General features: G+C 42.2%; 2 protein-coding genes across 3 annotated transcripts in view; one reads left to right on the top strand and one right to left on the bottom strand.

The window, feature by feature from the left end:
* The window catches only part of rab26 (RAB26, member RAS oncogene family), a 63,433-nt gene that overhangs the window by 7,223 nt on the left and 28,257 nt on the right, over positions 1 to 27,953 (bottom strand). Inside the window, exons 3-5 of the mRNA XM_029456442.1 lie at positions 24,792 to 24,833; positions 23,716 to 23,782; positions 14,738 to 14,790 (exon numbers count right to left, since the gene is read on the bottom strand). Coding sequence (XP_029312302.1) covers positions 14,738 to 14,790; positions 23,716 to 23,782; positions 24,792 to 24,833 — 162 coding nt within the window. The remainder of the gene's footprint in view (positions 1 to 14,737; positions 14,791 to 23,715; positions 23,783 to 24,791; positions 24,834 to 27,953) is intronic.
* LOC115024662 (serine/arginine repetitive matrix protein 1-like) lies at positions 3,696 to 7,578 on the top strand. Of its 2 annotated transcripts, none has more exons than XM_029456440.1 (3): positions 3,696 to 3,840; positions 4,476 to 5,491; positions 5,999 to 7,578. In XM_029456440.1, exons 1-3 carry the CDS (start codon positions 3,815 to 3,817, stop codon positions 6,058 to 6,060), a joined length of 1,104 nt encoding a protein of 367 aa, XP_029312300.1. In that variant the 5' UTR covers positions 3,696 to 3,814; the 3' UTR covers positions 6,061 to 7,578. The 2 variants fall into 2 exon arrangements, with proteins under 2 accessions (XP_029312300.1, XP_029312301.1); XM_029456441.1 differs by having other exon boundaries at positions 3,703 to 3,840; positions 6,002 to 7,578.

The raw sequence follows: 27,953 nt of genomic DNA, 5'->3' as shown, positions 1-27,953 counted from the left end.
TTCTCAAGAGAGGGAAGATATTAAATAACGAGCCACAGAGGATCACAGGATTTGTATCGGCCTCATTCTGCGTTCACAGGATGGTGAAGGACGCATATCGCGCTACAATAAGCCGAGATAAGAGCGAGAAGAAGACGGAGGCCGGCGTGATTAAATGGAGTTAAGCAACAGTTCAAGGTTTGTGTCAGAACACCTCTGCTGTTCGAGGAAGGAGAACAGGAAGGTTATGTTGTGACAGAGGAGAATACTTATTTCCATATTTCAACGGACGATCACGTTGCTGTATATCCTTGAGACCCTAAGATCACAACACTATTGCTTTATAATGAGGAGTTATATATACGATTATAAGGGTGTGCAAACTCACCTGGTACAGAAGATTGAACCAAATCAGACTTTAGAGACACATGAACCACTTTGTTGCCAGAAGAGATGCAAAAATCTATCGGCCTCCAAATAAATGGTGCAAAATGTACCGTGACAATAAATGCAAATTATACACATGGAGAGCAGTGATGGAATAATGAGAGTACAGTCTGAGTTTGTGATGGAGATATTGCGCAACGTGTCCCGTCATTCACTCCTGTGCTGCGTTTCAGTTTCCCCCAAACGATCTTAAGTGTTCCTAAAGAGTGACCAGGCTTCAAATCTTTCCCTTTCCCACAGAGACATACTGTACATCTCTGCAGAGCTGTCGTTTCCCAACATAAAAAAACCTTTTAAAATCCTCCTCCTGCTCGTCACACTTTATTATTACCTCCACCTTTTCATGAAACTCGATGGAGGGGCGAAGCGTGAGCCAGGGCAGAACCCATTAGATCTTTTATTTATCAACGCGGGTGCAGCTGTGCGCTCTCCCAATGACCTTTATCTTTCTCTAGTATTGTATTACTTTAGACTTCATATTCTTTGCATTATTAAACATTTCCCTTCTTTCTTTCAACACATTTTATTTTGAGCCCGGTACAAATGTGTAACTTTTATTGCCGAATTAAAGCAAATGCGTTCACGTATTTACAGAATAAAACCTCAAACATGAGTAGAGACAGCCAGCCGGGCTGATGCAGTTCACATGTCAATCATCAACAGGCAGATATTGATCGCAGAGTACATTTCAATGCAAGTGAAACAACGAGAGAAAGGTCAGGTCTCTCTCACACTCACACACATACAGTCCACACACACTTCCTTCCGTCTCCCTCCATCGTTCTCTAAGTGCAGCATCAGGCTTAGATCGTCTGTAATCCCTCCTCTCGTCTGCAGGTTTACTGTATTCTGCGCTCCCTCCCCGGAGGTTTACATCACTTCATTACACACAGATTAATGTACCGAGCCCTCACCTAGCTGCCCCGACTCCTCGACAACATGCAAACCTACCAATTACTCACACAGCCTTCGAAGATCTCTGCGGGCTGTGGGTGGATTGAGAGGAAGTGAAATCAGGAACTCAGCTTCTGTGCTGAAAGTGATCAAACTTCAAAAGACTCGCTGTCGAGCGTTAGAAGTCACACAGTATGTGGGAGGAGGAGGACACGTGTATGTGTTGGTCTACATGTGATGTGACATGAAGTCAGATTTACAACGTTGGTGAATCTTTTGATTGACATGTCGTACAAAGGGAGACTGAATGTCAGGCTGTGGGCTTCTAGAGGGGCTACTGCAGAGTCACGTGATCCGTTCGCAGGGTGCTTATTTTTAGCCGTCAGAAAACATCCAAACAACTTAAAAACGTGACAAGAGTTCAACCTATGACGAGAGGAAAAGTTCTATTGACCTAATTAGAGACAGTATTTGCAGCGGTCACCAGAGCTTTCTGAACTTTTCTGTGACTAAGTTGGTATTATATGTTAAATATGGTAAATGAAACATTAAAAAGTTGTTTTACAAAGTGAACCAACATAAACATTTTTTCAATATTAAAGCACCGATGGCCCCTCAAAATATGAGGTCCCCCCAGACCCTAACCCCCTAACCCTAACCCTGCTCATGGCAGGGTTTTTGGGGGAAATTTAGATAAACCCAATGGAAATACCACTTTAAGTCAGACATGTTTAAATCTTACAAATAGCAGCTTTAGTTCAGAAGTATTTATCTTGGTTATGCTTTGATATTTGAGAATGGAAAATGTAATTAAATTCTACTTGAATTTAATATCTGAGCCAAGTCTTCCTCTTCCGTGTACTGGACTTTGTTTACAGCCCGATTAGCAACTTGAGACGGGAGAATGGAGCTTCACAAAAAGCCTGAAACTGAAACTCCTCTGTAGATAAGCCTTCAGAGCCATGTGGCTCAGACTGTCGGCCTATATAAGAAGTGTACGAGTTTGGCAATCTGGCTGTCGCCATCTTGATTTTTGGTCATCGCCACACAAGAGGGCGGAAGAACCGAACACTTTCGTGAACTGAAAAGAAAACTCAAAGTTCTCAGACCAAACCTTAGGTCAATCACAAGGTCGCCACGCACTAAAGCATTTCCTGCTTTATCGTCTATTTTACTATAAACGGGACAATCATTTACTAAATGAGCTTCATGTGTTGAAGAAGACTTGAAAGCAGAGATTGAAACCATAAACTCATCAGGAAAATGTTTACTAAGGTAACAACACAAGTAAGAAGCGGGTCATTTTCTCATAGACTTCTATACAGTCAGATTTCTTTTTGCAAACAGTGCCCCCTGCTGGCTCTTAGAAAAAAGGCCGGTTTAAGACACTTTTGCATTGGCTTCGCTTTACAGACTCCGCTCCGGCTGTATGTTGTGCTTTGAGCTAAATAGGCTTACTGTGAACGCATGACGGATGATGGGAGTCAGCTTTGCAAGTATTTGCTCACAAACCGAAGTATTAACAAACGTTTGTACCACATTTCATGACAATTTGTCTGTGGAAATCATGAATTTATCACCAAACTCAGTATTACTTGCTTACTTTTAGATGTACACTGCACTTTTATACCTTGATTCGTGTACCATACGCATTCCTATGTATGATGTTATATTCTTATACTTTTGATCAGAACTACATGCATGGCCATGGTGGGGGGAGTTCTCACACAGAGATTTGAACTGTGGCACACAGGATGCAGGGAGCTAGCTTTGTTTAGACTATAACCAGATAAGGTATGCGTAAAAAAAGATGCCCATTCCGCTATCATAGCAGGTGTTGTGTTGAACGGCAGTAACCATTGGATGGTGGCCTACAACGACCAATAAGAAGAATAAAACATTCCTCTTATCTAGAGATATAGACTAAATGTTAGAGCTCATTCCAGGCCTTTTTTGTAAAACTGCGACACAGTTAACATCTTTGATGGTCTGTGGAGCAGCAAAGCTGATCGGCCCTCATGAGTAAAATTGAAGGTTTTGTTGCACTTTTGATGTAAATAAATAACTTGATATTATAACCCAAAGATTCCTGGTCCATCTCTTTACAGATTTGAACACATAACACGTCCAACAGTTGTTACCACAGACGTTAAACCTCATGGTGGTGCAACAGGGATCTCAAAAGCACTGTGGACAGTATTCATTTGTAAATATGTATTTGGTCAAAAACTGAGCAAAGTGGAAGATTGTGATTTCTTACTGCAGGTTTATTCTGAAATGTGTGTCTCATGAACAAATATCTACTTTCCCAATACTGCTCTTACTCCATGCGACTGTGAAAACAGCAGTTAATCAACCCTGGTGTGTGTGTGTGTGTGTGTGTGTGTGGAAGGGGGACTCTGGGCGTTAGTTTGAGGAAGCTGTGGTCAGATGTAAGCAGGTCGCTGGGTGGGGAAACAGAGAGAGATGAGAGAGACAGATTAGTCCAGATTGGATGAGAACTGAGACACAGCTCTGCAGGTAAACAATGTTTTACATTATACATCTTACACGCAAGGTGTTCACATTTTAAACATGTCAGTGTTCATTCTTAGGTCATTGGTAATAACAACACTGCATGTACATGTTGTCTAAACCAACTACTTTATTTATATAATTTAAAGTAATACTGTGTAACTTTTGAGACAACACAAGTAATTAAATGGTCTTACTGCCGGTATGTTTAGCTCTGTTGCATTGTGATTGTATGTTGTCTTTGTCTGTTGCATTGTGATTGGTACAAAACTTTAGGCAATCACACGTCTGTAAAAAGGACAAAATTGAGAGATTTATATCTATTGTACTTATACCTACTAAAAGCAATGCACTATAATGCTGCCAAACACCCGGGAGACGGCTGTTTGTGTCCCGTGTGAAACCAACATACTTTTGTTACGTTACTGAACTCATCTTTTCCTAAACCTTACCAAGTAGTTTAGTTTGCAGAAGCTCACTGAAGGCTTGTGTTGCTGGACGGTTGTAGGAATGACAACAGGTGTTGTTCAGTTGATCAACGATGTCCTTGGTTGTGAAAAAAGTCAAGATGGTCTCCTGTTCCTCTTTTCAAAGTTGAAACATCCTGACCCCCCCCCCTTCCTCTTTCACTTTCAACACAGGTCTTTCTTCACAGCGTCATTTACGCTCACCGAACACAAGATGAGTAAATGTTCCGCTGCGTGCTCAGACCAGGCAAATGTTAAAACAGTGTCTGAAGCTGATACTGAGAACCTGAGAGCCCAGAACAGACAAGGACCGGCACATGACAGAACACACCGGCAGGACACCAGAGAGCGCCCTCTCTCAGACTCCACTTCTAATGCCAACCCACGTTCTCATCAGCGACGGTGGTCCGTCGGCTGTGCTGCCTCCCCCATCATTACTGTGAGGAAGAACAAGAGTGAACCACTTCCTCCTCAGCGTGGAGTATCCCTCCTCCGACCCCATGCGGCATCCCATCGTTCATCCAAACGCTACTCCTGCCCCCATCCTGGGGTCTTTAGTTCACCAACTCACCCAGCCTCCTCTTCCTCTTCATCCTCCACGTCTTCCTGCTCCTCTCCGCCTCCTGTCCAGACATCTGTCATCACCGGACACGACCCACTGGGCTGGAAGTTGGGTCCCAAGTCCAGCTCCTCCTCTCCCCGGTGTCGCACCAACAGGCTGTCTCTGCAGATTCCCCTCCCTGTCGTTATTCATGAACCTGAATCTAATCCTGAACCGAACTCTCAATCAGTCAACGCTGCTAATCCAGATCCCTCTCCTAAAGGCAAACCCCCTCTCAGACCCAAACCACCACGTCGCCGCCACTCCGACTCGTCAGCCTTCCTCAGATCTCTGGCGATCCCTCGGCCTGTGGTGACACTTCAGGAGCTCTGTAGCGTGCACCTCCGCCCGGTCACCCCTCTGGATGAGTCTGATGACGTGTTCGGCAAAGAGGAGGTGAAGGTGACAAGAAAGACACCCCCACCTGTTCCAGAAAAAACCTCCATGGCAAAACAAATAGCGCAATTGATGGCTCATTCACAGCAACACTGTGGACGTGTGGAAAGTACTAACACTCGTGTTATAAAGCCAAAACCTAAACATCCACAACACACTGAGGACCACAGCAGCCTGAAGGCTGGAAACACGGGTAAGCACTCATCAAACTCCCAATAATTACAACACACTGTACTTGTGACTACGATCAGTTAAAGGATAAAGTAAAGCGTGGTTAGCGTTTCATCATTTACGTAAATTAGTACGTTATGTGAACGACGTAAATTACTTTGTTACTACTTGGTGAGTTTTAGAAAAAGATTATGGTTTGGGTTAAAATAAGTACATTTCTTAGGTAAATTAGGTAACTTAGGTTACGTATGTGACGCAAGTTAACGTACATAAGTAAAAATAAGTCGGTATCACACAGAATAAGTTGGTGTGGACTGGACACTTCCAGCGGACACCTGACTTCCTTCTTCACTCCCTACAGCCACTAGATGCAGCCCTGCAACATAGTGTGAGGTCCGTCTGTAAAGTTTGCAGAAGATTTAACTGTAGATCCCTGCAGTGCTTTTAACTCTGATTAGCTTTTGATTGATTTCTGAGAGGAGAAGTGTCACAGAGTCAGTGAACAGTAACAGCAGCTTCTGTGTTTCAGCAGGGCTGCGAGTGGATACCGGCTGCGACAGGGAGAGGTCCAACCCACGCTTCCCTGGCTGAGGAGACAGAGAGGAGATGTCCTGGAGCTCCAACACCACTAATTACCAGGAACATGTATACAGATTACAGTACATGTTCTGTAACATGAATACAGATTACAGCACATGTTCTGTAACATGTATACAGATTATAGCACATGTTCTGTAACATGTATACAGATTACAGCACATGTTCTGTAACATGTATACAGATTACAGCACATGTTCTGTAACATGTATACAGATTACAGCACATGTTCTGTAACATGTATACAGATTACAGCACATGTTCTGTAACATGAATACAGATTACAGCACATGTACTGTAACATGTATACAGATTACAGCACATGTTCTGTAACATGAATACAGATTACAGCACATGTACTGTAACATGTATACAGATTACAGCACATGTTCTGTAACATGTATACAGATTACAGCACATGTTCTGTAACATGTATACAGATTACAGCACATGTTCTGTAACATGTATACAGATTACAGTTCTGCATGTGCTGGGACATCATTGTACATTTCTCTCTAAAGGTCTAAGTTTGCTCGAGTTAAAGCCTCCGACACAAACGACTTGAGTATCACATGATCATCAGCATCAGTATTGATCCTCGCCGCCAAACTGTCCTGTTGAATATTTGGTTAAATTCTCTTTATTGTGGAAATAAGACTTTGTTCTTTCTTTGTGAGTTCAAGCAAGAGTTGAGCTGTATTCATATCTGGAGTTTCTACCAACCCACAAACTCCTACGTCACATGCAGGCTCTGTAAAATACACCACGTCTGAGTATCTCCACCAACTGCTCGAGAACTACCTTTGCAAAGGTGCACCATATTTAGCTCTAATCAGAGCGGACTGGGCTTTTTCAGGAGGGCGACTTAGAGACTGAATACAGGTATATTCAGACGGACAGCATGTGAAATATAATGTGTTTGTTTTGAACATTTAAGCGTGTAAATATGTTCTAGTAGAAACCATAAAAACATATCCTGAGAACCATCATCAGGTTGTACCGCAGATGAAGAGAACTGAGAATCTTTTGTTCTGCATTCTCGACCCAAATGTGCTTCTTATGACAACATGTGATCTTCTTTGTGGTGGAACTGGTACATTTGAATTTAAAGGCAAAAAGCACTGCTATTGGTTGATTGATGGATTAAATGACGAACAGGAAGTGTTTGTAATTCTTTTATTTTCTGACAAATAAAAGCAAAACTACAGGTTGAAGATTTGCTGCCTGAATAAAATATGTTTAGGAACAGGTGGGATTTAATTTCACTGGACTTGCACCTCAAATGATTACGTGCCAAATAAAATTGATTGATTGTTAATGGAGTTTTTTAACTGCTAAACGAAGCCAATCAGTTGAAACATTACTTAGTCTCTGGTCACGTATGAATATCATTATTTGCAATATTGTATTGATGATTTAACCTGTTAACCGTCGATCACAGCCCTGAACTGATTGTGAGTGTACAGTAGGAAGAGGATTGCTGTTTTTTTAATAAAGTTTTAAAGAATTCAAGTTTCTTTTGCTTGGTTTTATCAGCAATTCACATTTTCTGATGTCTCCAACGCTTCTGATGAACTTCTGTTGTTATGCTCCAGTTCAGACTTGGCTCTTACTACATACAATACAAAGGTGTGTTTGCCTGACAGATGCACAAAAACACACACACACACACACACACACACACACACACACACACACACACACACACACACACACACACACACACACACACACACACACACACACACACACACACAATGTGCAGCAGCAGGATCTAACTTGCTTGTGGCTGCAATGTGACGGGGATATTATCCAGACCTCACGCAGGTGCAACGTGCTGAGAATCTTGCTGCCTATCAGGACGATCGCATAAACAGAAACATGGGCTCGAGACAGAAAGAAACTTAAAGTTGACACGTCGTCTAATCACAAAGGAACAGCTGCTTTCAGGGAGATCACTGGGAAACTAGCAAAAACACACAACAATGTTATTACTGAGGAAATAAGGGGTCACCAAGTAATACTCATCCGGACACACAACAGCAGAGGCACAGTTTGTGTCAGGGCGAGTGAAAGGATCCAAAAGAAAATTAGAAAACAACGATGTAAACCAGGAAGTAGCAGCTAAAGACCAACACTGTTTTACCTTTTGTTGCCTGCACCACGGCCGACTTATTACGTATTCACATTATCAACTTGTGACACATCAGAACAGGATCAGAGGGAATAAAGTGCGGCAGGAAACTGAACCAAGAGGTAACACAAGGTATTCTGTCCATGATATCGGGAAGGTTCCTGGAAAGAGACGATTAAAGGGAAATGGAGACATGAAAGTAATGTTGCTTTAACGAGTCTTTTACTTAGAACACGTGCAAACGTAACAATTCGACCTTGTGTGGTAAAGCACACGCAAGTCTATAATTAAACACATTTGGAAATATAGATTATCATGAACGTATAATACTGCAAAAAGACATTTCATTACTGTTACATCATCATGTTGTTGTTTTTAGTATTTTGAGCATGAAAATGAATTCTTGGGCTCAGGATACTATGAGAGAAAATATTCATCTCAATTACTCGTTTTCAACGTCGACATTCTTTCACAGGGAAATATTTGCTCATATTTCATCAGGCTGCAGTGCAAACACATCTGTAAGTGTTCTAATGGAAGTGAACGGTGAGAAGATGCAAACAGAAGTTTGGCTGAATCTGGGTTTGGTCCTCTGAGATGAGCTGCGGCGCCGAGCGGAGAGATCTGCAGAGTCGGCTGGAAGCAACGCTGCAGGCAGGTGAGCAGTGGGGCTGCACATCATCTCACACACACACACACACACACACACAGACCCCACACTCTTACATTTTTTACATTTCGTTGTGTTTGTAGGAATTATCAGAATTTCTTTTCAGAAAATAAAGTTTCGAGTCACTTTTTACAACAACACATTTGCAGCAGCCCGAGAAGAGAGTTTGTGCACGATCCCCTGAACCTGTAGTCTGGAGCGATGTGCAGTTATGAGGCGATCGGTTCGACACAGTGAGTTGAGCTGAACGTAAGTATCAGGAAAGAACGATTGATTAGCAAAACACCGCAAAGTAGTTTAGTGGTTTTATTTAGAGCTCAAAAGACTCCAAACTCGCTCGGTGTGAATAAACCTGAGATATAAGCTTTCCCTCAAACTGATTAATAACTAAAGCTTGAAGGGTACATTCTCCGGAGTGTAAATGAGATGCACTCCTCTGAGGAGGACGAGGAAGATGAAAAGGATGAAGATGAAAAGGATGAAGAGATCTTTTTCTCCTTCAGAGCCAGAACAGCCTGACACTTATTAGCCTTCTGCACTCTCAGTGTGTGTGTGTGTGTGTGTGTATGTGTGTGTGTGTGTGTGTGTGTGTGTGTGTGTGTGTGTGTGTGTGTGTGAGTGTGTGTCTGTGTGTGTGTGTACACAGTGTCAGGTTGTGTGAGTAGCCAGTGTGGTTTTGCGTTTAAGCGTATAAAAGTGTGCAAGTTAGTGGAATGTGTGTGTTTGTGAATTAGCATATGTTACGGGTCCCACTTAAAGCTATATTTAGCTGCACACAATGATATCAGACTTTTAGTTACAGAAACATCTCCAGAGGAGCTCAAACATCTTCAGGATGAGGTTACTGCAACATTTACATTTGACTTAAGAAAGTAGTTTTAACGTAAACTAATTTCACTTCCAGTTATGCAACGTGCAGGAAGGCAGTGTGGCCAGTTTGCCCCGTCTGAAGCTTTAGCATGGTCGTGATAAAAACTGATAAAAGCCGTTCAATGGGCTGATAGCATTCAGGTGTTAAAACCATTGTTGCATAATTTTGCGGCGTACCACACGTACATGTGTAATGTTGTGTTGTTGCACTTGACTGTGAGTTAATTGGCTTGAGTCCCTGTGTGAGTGTGAGTCAGCGATTAGCGGCAGCAGCATATGCAAGAGCACGAGTGTGAATGTGCGCGGACTCTTTCCAGGTCCTTCACACTCAGTGCAACAACTACAGATGGAGCCGTTAAAGTTTCTGTCCAACGACCACAAATCCTTCACGTCTTAATCTCCTCCTTGTGTTCTGCATGTTCATTACACTCAGTTTGACACTTTCATGCTGTTTCTCCACTTCTGTGTGATAACCATTGGGAATGTTTTTAAGTACAGTGAAAAGCCTTTATAGCTGTGGAGAAGAGGGTGAACAGCTACCTCAGGTTTAGAGATGTGCAGCCTCGACAGAAGGGACAAAGCGTGAAAAACAAAGAGAGGAAGAAGATAAAATAATGCTCATGGATTTCGTTGAGTAGAAGACAGTCAGAGATATATATATATATAACTATATATATATATATATAACTATATATATATATATAACTATATATATATATATATAACTCTCTCTATATATACATATGTATATATAACTCTATATATATATATATATATATATAGAGAGTTATATATATATATATATATAGAGTTATATATATATATATATATATATATATATATATATATATAACTCTATATATATATATAGTTATATATATATATAACTATATATATATATATATAACTATATATATATATATATAACTATATATATATATATAACTCTCTCTATATATACATATGTATATATAACTCTATATATATATATATATATATATATATATATATATAACTATATATATACAATTATATATATATATATAGTTATATATATATATATATATATATATATATAGAGAGAGAGTTATATATATATATAGAGTTATATATATATATATATATATATATATATAACTCTATATATATATATAGTTATATATATATATAACTATATATATATATACTATATATATATATATATAACTATATATATATATATATATATAACTCTCTCTATATATACATATGTATATATAACTCTATATATATATATATATATATATATATAACTATATATATATACAATTATATATATATATATATAGTTATATATATATATATATATATATATATAGAGAGTTATATATATATATATATATAGAGTTATATATATATATATATATATATATATATATATAACTCTATATATATATAGTTATATATATATATATATATATATATATATATATAGAGTGTTATATATGTAGTTATATATATATATATATATATATATATATATATATATATATATATATATATATATATATATAGAGTTATATATATATATATATATATAACTCTATATATATATATAGAGTGTTATATATGTAGTTATATATATAACTATATATAACTCTATATATGTATAGTTATATATATATAATTATATACAGTTATAAATATAAGAGCAGCATGTGTTAAATGCAACAGATTACATAAAAATCCCCACTGCTCATATTTGCACAAACACGCTGTAATTCTTCTCCATTTCTTTCTCCTCTCCGAACGTTTCACCGGCCACGTGCCGGCTGACAGCGGCTGCATCAAATTGATTTTTACTTTACTTGTTGTGGGAATCTTTTAAACAACAAAGCCTCCCTGCTGTGAAAGGCTCTCAGTGATTTAATAATTTAATGATTTTTCTCTGTGGCCTCTCATCCCAAGCGTGCTGATCAATACCAATAAAATCTGTGTGTGTGTGTGTGTGTGTGTGTGTGTGTGTGTGTGTGTGTGTGTGTGCCGCAGCGTGTTCACGTGTGTTTGGCATGCGAGTAAGAGCAATTGTGCAACCGAGGAGTGTATTCAGCCGCCGCGCTGCCAGAGCAGCAGCTGTAAAGCTCTGATACGAGCTTGTGAAGGATTCAAGGGTTTAAAAGCATCAAGCTGCTGAGACATCACACACACATTAACATGCAATAATACACACAGAATAATAATGCAACACTATTTTTCCAGATGAAATTGTTGGAGAACGACATCATTTGACCCTGATGAATTTTCTTTTCTTTATTAACCCTTTATTTGAAACCTTTAAGTTACATGTCCAGCACATGTAGTCAGCGAGCGACAGGCCTGACAGGTGCTTAAGGAGCCACATGCAGGATTATTGATTATTTTGGTTCCCTCGTTACTTTTACAATGACACATTTATCAGAATTACTGCAAATGTGATAGTCTTAAAAAAATCGAATCCTGGACTCGTGCAACAGCAGAAGATTTGGATGAAGTTGGGACGGATGGAGAGCAGCACTGGCTGTGGTCATGGTAACAGATGGTATGGAGGGTGAAGAGAGACACACACTGGAGACAGAATGAGAGGGTGAGGGATGGAAAGCACTTGGCACAGTGACTCCATCTCTTTATCAACCAAATGCTCATCAGCCTTCACCCTGAGGCGCTGCTGCTAACGGCACTGAGAGACGCTGCTGCAGCCGTTAATGCACCTGCGTGTGGAGAGAACTGTGTGTGTGGGCACAGTTAGCGAGTTAAATGCTCATAGCATGCATACAGTGTGTGATTGTGTCAACAACGAGACAACATACAGTATGTGTGTGCAGGGAGGTGAGACACAGCACAACACCTGACACCATAACTTTGCCAGCGACACCGTGCTGCATATTCACACTTCAGGTGTAATTAGTGTGTGTGTTTCTCACAGGTTGTAGTTCCACACTTTGCTACACAGGTGTGCTCCCCCCCCATCCAAAGAGATTACTCTGAAAACAGGACAAGATCACACTGCTGACATGTTGGACATTTAAACCATAGGACATACTTGTCTTATATATTATTCTAATCATAGTTTAACATTAGCAGCAATACAGGCAACATGTGAACCACTAAACTATTACTTCCTCAGGTGGGAGGATAAAAGTCTTCAGGTTCCCATGAATATTAAGAGATGGAAGAGAGTTACGTACACAGGACCGTGTTCTCAACGAGGTTGAAAGAGAAAAGGATCTGCTGCTTCATTTATACTTTCTACTTGTTCCTGTTACCACAAGTAAGCAACTGGATGAGGGCAAGAGAGATGCACCTGAAGCTCACGTCGTCCTCCCTCCTCCACATATTAAAACTCTGATACACTCACACATTCAGGTCACACACATGAACACACACCTACAAAGCCACACACAGCCTACAGATGTAAACGCATCAAACCTGACAGCTGGCTATTCGAGCCAATCCTCTCCTTGATGTGTAACACACACGTTTATAATGGCCATTCTGCCATCATCAAAGCAGAGCATTGCAGTGGCATCGAATGATGGCTGATAAATCACAGACATGCTGCAACTACAAAGATGCCTCCATTTGGGGGGAAAAGCGAGCTCTAATCTAATCATTTGTAGCCACTGTGGTCATCCTCACTCACGGTCCTCATCGCTCATCATCCGATCCCTGCTGTGACCATGTGACCGTGGGCACCTTTACTCTGAGAACTTTTGTATTCAACTGCACATGCCCCGTGTGAAGCTGTGCCTTCTTTCAACCCAAACCAAGATCTTCTCTTTAACCTAACCAAGTAGTTTTGTCTCATTTCCCAACATTAACCTCAGGTTTATAACTGCGACTGCGTTTGGACGTCATTGGCGTTTAGGTACAAGGACATGTTCATCACGTAGCATTGCAGTAGCACAGAAGTTGTTCCTCCAGAGGATATACCGCATTACGGAAATAAAATCGTGGCTACAAATCAATTTCCTAAAATTAAACTCCGAAATCATCATCATTGGACCAAATCCACCCACAACCTCATCCTCGACATCGACGGTTCCTCAGTTTCCAGCTCCCCTCACATCCGGAATCTTGGCATCATCTTTGACCAAACCCTCTCATTTGACAAATACACCAAACAGCTCACCAAGACGGCCTTCTTCCATCTCAAAAACATCGCCCGTCTCCGTCCATCCCTCTCCTTCACAGCTGCAGAAATCCTCATCAACGCCTTGATCACCTGTTCAACACGGCCTCCAACCACTGACCGTCTCTTCTCCTTATCCTCCCTTCTTTCTTCGTTTGTTCGTTTATATATTTATCTTTGTGTCACTCACTCTGTCAAGCGTCTTTGAGTTTCTAGAAAAGCGCTATACAAATCTAATGTATTATTATTATTATACCTCTTCAACCAGCCAATTTATTGCAAATGATGGTGTAATCCAACAACCCCTGATTCTTGATATACAAAATAGCCATTCCATTCAATGTCCTGCCTCTTATCTGGAGAGTCCAGACATCCCTCTCGCCAACAGCATCTTGCAGCTCCTCCTGGGGATCCCTCCACGTGCCCAACCCAGATAAGATCTATAATCCTTCCAGCAGACTCTTATCTGAACCCCCTCGACTTGCTCCTTTCGGCGCGAAGGAGCAGCAGCTGTACTCCGAGCTCCCTCTGCATGTCTGAGCGCCTTACAACATCTCTAAGGGTGAAGCCTACTGACGAAACTCAATCTACGATCAACTCAGATTACATTTGAAACAATGTGCAATTAGATTACAGTAACATGGTCAAAGATTGTTTATCTTTGACGTGTCTGACACACTCTTTCTTAGAAAAGTGCTCCAGTTTGTGGCGCGCTAAAAGAATGTGGAGGATACACACATCTGTGACTGTTGTTGCAGTAGAAGGTCTGACCCAACACTGTCAATTCTTCCATAAAGCACGTTTTAGGAAGGCGGAAAAGGTTCCAGACAGACAGTTTGGTTGTTCTTACCCGGATGTTGTCGAAGGACGCTTTGTTGGTGACGTCATAGAGAAGGAGGAGAGCTGAGGAGAGAGAAGAGGAATCTGATTTAGAGGATGACACTAAAGAGACGGATACTTAACCCATGATAGAACATTCAGGGAGTATTAGTGACACTTTATAGCATTAAACCACAAACATGTTTTCTCAGATTTTCTCATGTTCACTAATGTGGCGGTGCAGATCTTTGCAGCAGAGGTCGTGTCGGCGCAGCTGACAAACTAAACTCTGATCCTGACCAGAGTCAGAGCCACGCTCGAACATGAGGCTCGACGAAGAGCGAGAAGAACATGAGGAGAGAAGAACAAAATGGAAAACGTGTGCAACATGAAGGTCCAAGGTTATGATGAATCATTATGACACAACATGACGCTGTGTCGTAGTCAAAGGTTGGTGCATACAACACCATCATCATCATCATCATCATCATTTACCTTTCACTGTACAGCGTTATATGCTTTTTATTATTTGAATATAATGCTCTATAATTCTGTCTTTATTCTCTGCCTTTGTTTCTCATAAACAGCGAAACAGTGAATCCATTTCCTTTTCAGTCTCCTTGTGATTATATAAATAGCTTTTGATCGAGCATCAGAACTATTTATAAGCGATGATTAAGTTGTGTACTTCTCATGGATAGCAGTTTTCATTTCACGCCTGCACAGTAAAGATAGCGGTGTAACTAAACAATAATGAACTCAATTAAATGAAACATGTTGATCCAGTTTTGTGGAGAGTTGCCTACAAATAGTAATCTTAGTTACCTCTCCCATAAGCCGTGATACAAGGTCAGACGCTACACGAGAGCAAAAGATACTATGAAATAAAAAATGTTCATTCTTCTTCCTTGCCAAAATCACCTACAGTACATTACCCACAATGCAACTCAGCCGTCTGTCAGATTTCGGTGTGTTATGCTAAAAGGGGCTACATGCAGCCTGGAGGTGCGTTGAGCCTCAAGCAGAGAAGAAGAGCTTGAGACGGTTAACTCTCTAGTTACAGCCCAAACTGACATCGACTCAAATGATATCACATCACAATTTATCAGACTTCATGCACCTCCCTCTGGAGAGGAAAATATTTATAAAATCTTTTTTTACGTCGTTGTACTCCCCAACACCTGGCAACAGACTTTGATGTATAACTTCGGTTGAGTTGCTATTTAACCTGATGGTTACGTTTTCTTTACGAGCTTCTTGTTGTAGATGTTGGAACGACTGCCGTCTATAATGAACAAAAGGTGGAAGCAGAAGTGACATCATTTTAGCTCTGCAATACATCTTAAGGGGGGGGGGGGGGGGGGGGGGTGGGGGGGAGGTCACAGTCAGGCATCTGAATGCTTCCCGTCTCCTGCCAACTGTCAGCATTGGTTTCTTTTAACTATTACCATGACCTTTCCTTCAGGCGACTGAACGTACCTTGTGGTGTGATTGTTTTGTCAATCGCTGTTTCAAAAGGTCAAGGACGAACTTTCAATTTTAAAGCAGACTTGAACGAGGAGTCCTTTAAGTGCTAAGAGGAATGGACATTTGAACATACAATCCCATGACAAATGGGCAAAGTGTGTGAGTTGATTGAACCTTGAACATTGTGGGAAGACTTCTGCAGCCTGACCGACCCTTAACCATGGAGTTGACCGATCACAAATCTCTCATATGAATCATTGCTGTAATGCTGTGGATGCAGATTTAGAGCTTGTGCAGCGATGTAATGCTTTGTTCTGATTAGTTTCTGTCACAACAAAACCATTTCTTGCTTCTAACAGAGCCTCTCTTTAGTAGCACCAATGGGTGCATTAGTCAAAGTCGTGTCATGTCCTGGAGTTTGACCTTTGAGAATAATAATAATAATATTAATAATATTAATAATAATAATAAATTGTATTTATAAAGCGCCTTTCAAAGCTAAAAGCAATCTCAAAGTCAATCTCAATCAAACGTTCACGAGCACCGCGGGAATATACCATCCAGACATTCCTTGCTGTGTTCGCGTGTTGTTTGATGTTCAACAAGAGCTTCTGGATCTTACACATGAGAGGTTCAATTGGAGAAACTTTAGTTAGCTGAGCAAAGTGCTGAGCTCCACTATTTACCACAGCATTAGTGATGCACCTGACAACATAACCACGCTTGTGAATTCTAATTACCTCCAACTGCACCATTGCTGTCGTGCAAGATAATATCAGCTCAGGTGTTTTTCAGCTGAAGGTGGAAGGAGTGCAGGGTAAAGCTCCGTCAGACAGAAAAACTCATTACACCTACGAAGGCAATTCTGGCTAAGTTTCTCAGCTGGATCAACTTCCACTTGGGATAATTAGCCGAAGCTTATTACCTCCACAGCACATCTCCTCCTACTGCATGTAATGCCTCCAGCCATCTCCTGCTTTACTTACATCACCCTCCTCCGTCCCCTCCCCCCCCCCCCCCCCCCCCCTCAGCCGTGGCCACATTCTCAACAATTTATTTTGGATTAAGCCATTTATTTGTTTATTCCAGTCAGACAAGTCCATGAAGGGTGTTTAATGAGTTGTAATCAGCGTGAGCGAGGCCTGGCTCTGTCAAACTGGGAAAACACTGAGTGGGGGAGAGAAAAGAGGGAAGTGTGGAGAGAGAAAGAGAGAGAGCGATGACCTGCCCCACGAGTTAATTACCTCTCGCGTGGCTCTTGTGTTTATCAGCCACCAGAAAACCAGAGTAAACCACAAGCTTGCTTTCCCCCTCCCATAATCCTCTTTTGGCAAGAGCACAAGACAGACAAAGCTCGAGAACTTCCTCACAGCAGGGAGACACACAGTTTGTCATCACAGGCAGTTACATTGTGGTTGCAAAACAGTATATACAAGTATATAATAACTTTGAAAGATGGAGGGAGTCACACTAAAGGATGGAAAAGAAGGTGGTAAAAGTGAGAAAAGAAGGGCAGGAGATACAGACAGGGAGAGACAAAAAGGTGAGTAACATTAACTAAGGCAGACATATTGATGGATCAACCTTTAACCTCACCAGGAAACTGTGAGACGATGAGAAGACAAAGTGCTAATGAGAAGCTGACAGAGAATATAAAGTGCACTCTAACTTTTGTAATAATGGCCGTCTTAAAGAGTTGGGTGAAAACTGAGAAACATTTAGGGCAGAATTTATGAAACTGTCCTCACAATGAAAACAGCAGCAGTCGTCTACAGCAAGAGGTGTTTTCCTGACAAGCAACCATTTGTGGTTGGTTGTGCCAATAGTGGCAAAGGAAGAAGTGAAACTGCTTAAGGTCAGGGTCTGCAGTTTGTACTAATTATGGTCTAAAGTCTGTTCCGAATGGCTATACCCGAATTTGTGGTGTTGCACTTATTTGTACACATGGAGAAGAAGTCATTAAAAATGATAAAACAGGGCTTAAGAGAAGTTCAGATCCTGCATGTTTACCAGGTGTGTGGACGTACACACCTGGCCAATCATTGCCTGAAGTTTGAGGCAGTCATCTGTTGGACTCTGCACCTCCAGCTCCGGTCTCCAGACACGGTTTCCCTTACCTTATAACCAAGTACTAAGTACCTAGCCACAACCACACCTAGCAGTTTTTTGACCATGAATAGGAACCTTACCTAAACTTAGCCAACGTTATTGACATGATCCAGACTGAAATATCTTAACAACTATTGGTTGGATTGCCATCCAATCCTAAAATCATAACGACAGGCCATCAACCAGTTCTTACCTTTACTTGAGGGGCCTGACAGTATTTGTGCTACGCTAACCAAGTGCTCTATCTTGATAATTAGCAAACAGTAGTAACTCTCTTAAAGAAACCAACATCTCTACCCAACTATTCTTTTAAGGACATTCAGCCAACAATACTTATGTAAAAGCTTATGTACTTAAATGCAGTACTTTTACTTGTTATGGAGCATGTTGTCTACATGGTAGTATTTCTACTCAAGTAAAGCACCTGAGAGCTTCTTCTGCATCTTGTTATAAGAGGGAAGTTCCCTATTGTGACACAAACAAAGTTGTGGTTTTAGAGGTGACTTCTACACATCGACTAACATGCACGTTAAAAACGCTAAATATTTCCATCAACTTGCAAATGGCAGCGGAGTACAAACAGTCCCTCTTTGTCAGCATATCTGCTTTTAAAATTAAAAGCACACCTAGGATTGCTCCACAGTACATCTAATCTAATACATACTAATGAAAAGTGTGTGTGTGTGTGTGTGTGTGTGTGTGTGTCTGTGTGTGTGTTTGTGTGATATCTGACTGATGAGTTTCACGTTATTGCCTCAGGCGAATTGCTGCCCCTGCATTGATGTTCCTGTTTGACAAAATGAGAGTGAGCGTCTGAAATTGCTACCACTGTCCCCTCCTTCCATCGGCTTCATTATTCCTGTGACAGTTTCAGCAGCAGTTGTCATTTCTACCTCTTCTCACCCAGCTAAGCACAGCCCATAGGGCTCCATTCTACTGTCTCCATTTTAGAAAGAGGTGGATCAATCACGACGACAAGCGATTACTAAGTTCCCCAGGCGTAGAGACGGTTGAATCATTACTATTTGAAGCCATACCTCTTGGATAAACGTATGTGAGACATTATAGCTGGATCAATATTTGGAAACGATAAAGTCAGAGAGATATTTTTGTGCATAGACCAAATGAGCTCAATGGAGAGAATAAGCAGGGAGACACATTTGAGCGCACACACACACAAGCTTCTTCTCAACGCAGACGCCCGAGAATAAAGCCTCAAAAACATTTTTGAATGTGACCTTGCACATTCATTTTAATATGCAGGAAGCAAGTAAGGTGTGTGTGTGTGTGTGTGTGTGTGTGTGTGTGTGTGTGTGTGTGTGTGTGTGTGCGTGTGTGTGTGTGTAAAGATAAAGACAGAGGGAGCTCGATGATGGATCGTACAGCTCACGGCTCTCACTATAGTGGAGCGATACCTTCAACGTTTTGTTTCCAATTGCTGTTTCCCTCTTTCCCGCCAATCTCCCTCCTTCCTTCACTTTCTTTATTCCCTCCATCTTTTCTTTTCTATCATTTCCCTCAATCCCTCTGCCGCTGTCCATCCTCCTGCCTCAGATGGGACAGGCTTCGCCCCCACAAGCTGCTGATTAAGGCCTCCAGTCGCTCATTAGTGATGAAAGCACTGACCCAGGAAGCTGGAATAGAAGGAATAAGAAATGATGCAGGCAGAATGGGATGAGGCAGCGCAGAGCAGCGACATAATGAGGCGATGACAACGATATAACATGCGATAGATGTCGTTTCTGTAGGTCTTATTGTCATTTGTCACTACTCTACTATGTTCTTACATCCTTTCTGTTGTAGCTCATTTCTGCTATGTTGGTGGAATCGTGGCACTCGGGATTCTTTCACACCGACCTTGTTTAATCCGGACCAAAATTACAAGTGTCAAACCTCCCGAACCACCATCTGGACCAAACCCTCAAATTAAACTATGGTGTAGTTAGTTTCTAGAGTGAAAGCATCTTTGGAGGGTTCGGACTTTTGGACCAATTACGGGAAGTTTTGTCCGGCGAGCGTCATAAGAGTAGAGAAGCTCCTTAGCTTAGTGCGCAGCGATTGTGTAGTCGAGCAAGAGAGAGAGCGAGGGATGCGCTGAGAGCAGACAGCTGTTGGGGATTCGAGCAGAAAAGAAATTGGTAGTAAATGTACAGTGAAGGTTTTCAGTTACGCATGAATAAACTGCAGCTCCTCAAGTGACCCAAGTGAAGTTCCTGTGCTCGTACAATTGCTGGGTAAAGTGGTTAGAGGACGAGAGAGGAAGAGAAAGGATACATGAAAATGAATACGATCAACAAAACGCAAACCCTGGAGTCAAGAACGGGAAGAAACTGTGTAGTGCGAACCCTCCTCACCAACCCCATGTTGGGTCTTTATCTGCGATACGGTCATGGGAAAGGACACGGGTCGATGTTAGGAAGTGATCACACAGAGGTAATGAAGTGACAGGGCCTTCACTAGTGATTGCTGAGCTACACGCCTGCACGGCACATCATTTGTCATAAAGGATAAGTGCATGGAGGGGGAATAAAGCCGCTCACTCTCTTGGATTACCTGAGCACTCTTGACAACTTTGAATTCATTCTTCTTAACTCCTCTGTACTCTACTTATGTCAAGGCACGATGCCTCTTCATTACAGGCCAAGCTTCTATAAAAGGCTCTACAATGATTCCTCTCTACCCTTGTGTTCAACCTGCTCTCTTTCACGACATCAGTTGATTCGTGCCAGTTGTATTTTGTCTTCACTTCCAGCCTCAGCAGCCTGCAGAGTTTTGAAGACTAGTTTGAATCGGTCGTACTGCTTGGTTTCTCTGGACCTTTCTTGATTTGATAAATGAAGTTTATCTTATCTAACATTTCTCCATCTTTCCCCCTCTCACACCTTCCAATCTTTCCATATCCTATCTGTTATCTTGGAACTGTGTCCTTCCATTTTCTGTCCACCCCTTTTCCTCTTTTTTAACAACCTGTGGTTTGCTTCGTGCTGTGGGAAAGAAAAACTGTCGGCTCCACTGGGGGAAAGGACTGGTTTCTGGACCCAGCTAGACTTTTGCGATGCCCTCTACACCAGGAGGGCCAGGCAGATTGCATTGGGATTAATGCAACCACCAGCATTAAGGGTTTAATGACAGTCGAGACCAAAGCTGAATAAAAGAATCAATAGCTTTCTAGGAGCAAAGTATCTTTACAAGACATGCTCTACTCTTTCACAACTACTGAGCTGTCATTGCACGAGGTGTTCGCTGCATTGCAACACTAATGGGACAGCAATGTCAGTCTGTCCGTCCCCTACTTTGGTCCACACTGAATGTCAGCTATCGGACAGATTGCCATAAAGTTTTGTGCAGTGTGTCAATTAAAGACATTGTTGTTACCCTCACTTTTCATCTAGCAGCATGTGCAGGTCATCATATCCAGTAAAAAAGCTCAGCATCTAATTGAAAGGTTGGCATAAACCTTTGTACATCTACAGTTCGCAGATGATCTTTCCTGAAAACCTTTGTGATCAGCTGACTTTTAGTGATGAGTAACATGTCTTGACTACTGTTGGAAAGATTGCCTTTTCCCCCTGAGGATAATAACAACTTCAATAAATCATCTAACGCCATCATCAGGTCAACATTTTAACGTGTCCAATACTTTGGTTTATGACCAAATACCTGCAAAACTAATAATCCTTTCGGCCTCGGCTTTATTTTACATTAGATGCTGATGTATGTTAGCATACGAACGCACTAGCTAAAGGTAGTGAACACGGTTGTGTCGCCCGTCATGTCTCATGCTCAAGTCACGGCACCATCGTAACGTTGTTGGGAATAATCATTGAACAGGAAAACTGTCCAAGTTGAATCACAAACTCGGTCTGTAAACTCTGATGAACATTTAAAACAATCAGCTTGAGTCGTAATTTTAACATTTGGTTTTTAACTTTTGTCTAAAGCTTGTATGATTGACTTCTGCTGCTGACCCCATCTTACTTCTTTGTTTAGAGATACCAGTGCATTCTTACGCTAATTGAGCAATTAACAAGTTGAGTAAAGAGGCAATTTAACTAAAACTACAAAGACCAAGACTTTTTTTATTTTGTCTCCATCTTTGCTCCCAAGCTTTGAGTGCTGTCGTGTTTACTCCCTATCTGCATCAGATGATTCATGGTACTGACGCTCAGCCTCCAACATCTATTTATAACAAATGACAAAGGATTGTGAATAATCTATTTTAGTTTGAGTGACATAACCGGCAGTCTGGAGTTCTTCTTTTTTCCTGGCAGGCTATTCCCTCGACATTTCCATCGGAAACTTGTGGACGCTCTCAGTTTAGCTCCTTATGCGCTCAAATCTTTTCCTTAACCGATAGCAGATGGCAGCTGAGCTGAACGGTGGCAGAAAACTTTGGCTCCCAAGAAATGTCTGTAACTGAGAGAGCGGAGCATATGTGTTTGGCTAACGTTTCATGTGGAGATGAAAAAGAATACTAGAAAGCAAAATGTAAATCTTTATAATTAGTGATTCTAAGGCAATTGACGCACCATGCCACACGCTTGATCTATGAATAATGTATTATCAATAACTGACTTCAAATTACAAGGTTTTGGCAGTGTTTTTCTCAAAATGGATAATACATGCTGTGGAATATAGATCTAATGTTGAGCCACTGTAACAAATGTCGACGCCGGACTTTCTCACTTCTTCCTGTCGATACTGTCGAGGCCGGGCGCTCAAACCGTCGGATCTTTACATTTCAAAGTCTGAGACGCGGATAAAAACATCCATTAATTCACAGGAATTGACAGCTTCTGTGAGTGCTGCATTCAGGCTCCTTCCTCTCCCCTGGTGCCGCCCGTCAGAGCGAATGAGCTTTATTTATGAGTCAGTAACAGACGGGCACCTCGGTGTGAGCCAGTCCAGGGCTCCCTGGGTGTCTTGTTAAAGATCAGCGAGGGTAAACTGTTGCACAGTGTTGACAGATCAGAATAACAGTCGGCAACTAGCCAGCACACACACACAGTTGTCCACACACACACACCTACACACACACCTACACACACACACACACACACACACGGGAATAGCTCCGAGCCGTCCTGCCCCTCCACTGTGTGAGAGGCAGGCTCATTTTCCCACCCAGCGGTTAGCCTCTCGCTTAAGGGAACCTGCACATCACAGAGTCTCCAGAAGAGAGACACACACACACACACACACACACACACACACACACACACACACACACACACACACAAGTCTATCAAATCAGCTGCAGGTTGAGTGTTTTTCTGGCATCCCAACAGGAAGGAGCAACATGGAGACTGTCAATCACACATTTGGAGAAAACGAAACATCAGTCAGAACAATCCGACTGCGTCAGGAGAAAATCAAGAGGTAGAGGGAGGTAGAGGAAGATGTCACATATTAACAAGCACAGAGGAATCCTACCATTAGCATCGCGGTAGTACGCATGTGTGACGCTCCGGAAACGCTCCTGTCCAGCGGTGTCCCAAATCTAAAGAGGAAGAACAAATAGCATCTTCATCACCATCAGGATATTCAGCAGGTCTGTGAGAAGCAAATGTTATTTGTTTCGCTAAAACAACATTGTTCGAGCAGCAACCGTGACTACAAATCATTTCTCGTTACTAACAAGTAACGTTTCAAGCTTGTTGCGCTGCCCCCAGTGGACAAGAGCGTTACAAAGACTTGCATTACAGCAATCATTCAAGATATTTTATTACACATATATCACTTCACCAAAGAGTCCTTAAAGTCCTTAATAATGTGAAAAGAAATTGGTCCCTTCTACTCTGAACCCATCCAATTTATGATTTTAGGAATTATGACATTTTTAGGTACTTTCATTAAATCTGAAAACTCCTCCATCCTTCCGTCGAGCGCCTTAAAGTAATGTAATTACTTTTTAAGTTAAGGCCCCCACATCAAGCCAATTCTAAAATGGGAGCAGCACGTCCAAGACATCAAAACTACATCAACGCATCACACTGTACATTTGTCATTTAACAATTCTGCTCTGCACGTTTTAGGAAGTTAAAAAGTAGCTCATGCCTGCAACTTTAATGAAATGTATCACCTAAATCACCTAAAAAGAAATCCCATTTGACAGATAGATGAACACAGATGCATTAAAGATGAGGACGATGGAGGACGTGTGAGCGTTGTGTAATTGACGTGAAGAAGTCATCAGACTGCATCTAATGCTGACGAGGATTCATCTGCATCTCTGTCTCCAGCTGATAGCTTTCACTCTTCATAATCTGAGTCTGTTATTCCCTCCGGTGCCTGCAGTCAGCCAGAGCAGCAGGTTAATTGACTGATCAAGATGAACAAAGGCCTCATTAAGTCATCATTTCATCCTCCCACAGCCGGCGATGAAGATGTATGGGGCGTGTGTACGCCATGGGAAACAGTCGCTGGTGATAAGTCATTACAAACAACAGATAGATCCTCACTTGAGCATTTAACAACATTTAAAAGCTTCATTGAGATGTTGTTCTTACCTGCAGTTTGACCTTCACAGCATCAATGCTCATTACTTTATTCTGAAAGACAAAAAGACAGGAAACATAATTACACATCTGTGAAACAGGAAGTAAAAGAAAAACTCAAAAAGTGTTAAAAACACTTCATACAAGTGAGTAAAACAACAGCTATTCAAAACATGATTGAGGCAGACGAAGCGATGCTTTCAAGGGGAATGCTCTTTTGTAAAGGACAGCAGAGTTTGTAAAGTGAGTGTGCCGCTGTATTATGGGCTGTTTGTGACCACAGTTGGCCTCCAACGCGAGGTTCTCTGTCTGCATGCTGTACTATTAAGGCTTCCATGCAGACGTACACACACCGACGGTGGATGGAGACGTAATGGGGGGGCGGGAGGGAAACAACCTACAGGTTCATGTTATTTTTACACTAGTTGGCTACTATTCTCACACACACACACTTCTATGGCGCCTTTTCCCCTCTTGCAGGCGTCGCTGTTGAAGCATTTTAATCAGAATTTCAATAATTGATTTTTTCCAAAGAAGGGTGAACATTTATTATATAAACTAGAGATTGGTTTCCCTCTTACCTCTCAAAAACAGAGGGGGAGCAACCTGAGCTCTGTGGACCAGCCTCTTCTCTCTCTCTCTCTCTCTCTCACACACACACACACACACACACACACAAGCACACACACACACACACACACACACACACACACACACACACACACACACACACACACACACACACACACACACACACACACACACACACACACACACACACCTTTTGTTATGATGAAGAACTTTATTTCAGGGAGTTGCATCATGTACCAACACCAACCCTGCCAAGCAGATTAGCAGAGCACACACACAACAGCTTCAACACCTCTGTGATACCTTTTCATGAGGAAAATAATTGGGTGTAGGGATCTTTTCCAAATGACATCACGGTAATGCAGCTCCTGCATTGTCTTTAAACTAGTTCCGCTAGATGGAGAGCAGATCTAACTCTGCCATCCATCATTACACGGGATGTGATACAACCTCACACAACCGTGCTCAGGTTTCAGACGCAGATGCAAAACTTGTTTTTCTTTGCATTTAAAAAAGTCTTGTTATCCTGCTGTGAAATGTTTGAAATCCAACACACATTGCTGTCCATCAAACGCTGGCTCTGATGCTACTCCTGCGTCTGCTCCTTGATGATGATCCCTGGACACATTATGTGTTTGCTACTTCCCGACACTCAAATATGGGTTTAGAATAAAGGAGAACAGAATAAAGAACACACAGATGCTAAAAGGTGCATAAACTGTAATGTTCCTTGGATGATTAGACAGCAGAATTAGAAATTCAGTTACATGCTTTGAGGTTTCTGCGGGGCGAAAGATGAAGACATGAAGATATTCGTTATATTAATAGTTTGGAGTTCTAGCTATCTAGCTATCTAGCTATCGATAGCCTTCAGCTATCAAGCTCCTCTCCAGTGGAACCAGCTTCCAGTTTGTGTTCGGGAGGCAGACACACTCTCCACATTTAAGAGCAGGCTAAAGACTTTCCTTTTTGATAAAGCTTATAGTTAGGGCTGGCTCATGCTTGCCTTGGATCAGCCACTAGTTATGCTGCTATAGGCTTAGACTGCCGGGGGATACCTCCCTGCTCTCTTCCTTCTCTTCCTCTCTCCTCCCCTCCCTCTCTTCTTCTCCCTCTCTATCTGTATGCATTTATGTAAATGTTTGTTACTAACTCATCATCCGGGGCATCATCCCCGGAGTGTCTGTGTCTCATGTGGCAGATTGCCTCTGAGAAAGTTTACGTCAGGATCATGAATCGTGGCTGCGCCTGCTGCCCTGGTCCTGCTGGACACCGGGAAGCCTTTTTGACATTTTCCTGGATTCATCCAAACTTTCTCTTTTTCAATTTCTGTCAAATGTTGTATTTGTACTATGTTGTTTATCCTGTACACACGACATCTATTGCACGTCTGTCCGTCCTGGGAGAGGGATCCCTCCTCAGTCTCTCCCTGAGGTTTCTTCCATTTTTCCCCCTTTAATTATGGGGTTTCTTTTAGGAAGTGTTTCTTTGTGCAATGCGAGGGTCTAAGGACAGAGGGTCTAAGAACAGAGAGTCTAAGGACAGAGGGTCTAAGGACAGAGGGTCTAAAGACAGAGGGTCTAAGGACAGAGGGTCTAAGGACAGAGGGTCTAAAGACAGAGGGTCTAAGGACATAAGGTCTAAGAACAGTCCTGGGTCTTCCCCGGGGTCTCCTCCCAGCTGGACGTGCCTGGAACACCTACCCTAGGGAGACGCCCAGGTGGCATCCTTACTAGATGCCCGAACCACCTCAACTGGCTCCTTTCAACGTAAAGGAGCAGCGGCTCTACTCCGAGTCTCTCACGGATGGCTGAGCTTCTCACCCTATCTCTAAGGGAGACGCCAGCCACCCGTCGGAGAAAACCCATTTCGGCCGCTTGTACCCGTGATCTCGTTCTTTCGGTCATGACCCAGCCTTCATGACCATAGGTGAGGGTAGGAACGAAGATCGACCGGTATATTGAGAGCTTCGCCTTCTGGCTCAGCTTTCTTTTCGTCACAACGGTGTGGTAAAGTGACTGTAATACCGCCCCCGCTGCTCCGATTCTCCGGCCAATCTCTTGCTCCATCGTCCCCTCACTCGCGAACAAGACCCCGAGGTACTTGAACTCCTTCACTTGGGGTAATGGCTCATTCCCTACCCGGAGTAGGCAATCCACCGGTTTCCTGCTGAGAGCCATGGCCTCAGATTTAGAGGTGCTGATCCTCATCCCAACCGCTGCACACTCGGCTGCGAACCGATCCAGTGACTGTTGAAGGTCACAGACCGATGATGCCATAAGGACCACATCATCTGCAAAGAGTAGCGATGAGATCCTCAGGTCACCGAACTACAACCCCTCTCCTCCACGACTACGCCTCGATATCCTATCCATGAAAATCACGAACAGGATTGGTGATAAAGCGCAGCCCTGGCGGAGGCCAACATTCACGGGAAACGAGTCCGACTTACTGCCGAGTATCCGGACACAACTCTCGCTTTGGGCGTACAGGGATTGGATGGCCCTCAAAAGTGACCCCCTCACCCCATACTCCCACAGCACCTCCCACAGTATCACCCGGGGGACCCGGTCATACGCCTTC

This window comes from Cottoperca gobio, chromosome 19 (assembly GCF_900634415.1).
Source record: "Cottoperca gobio chromosome 19, fCotGob3.1, whole genome shotgun sequence".
NCBI lineage: Eukaryota > Metazoa > Chordata > Actinopteri > Perciformes > Bovichtidae > Cottoperca > Cottoperca gobio.
The sequence above is the reverse complement of the archived record's forward strand: the minus strand, read 5'-3'. Positions and strand labels throughout refer to the sequence as shown.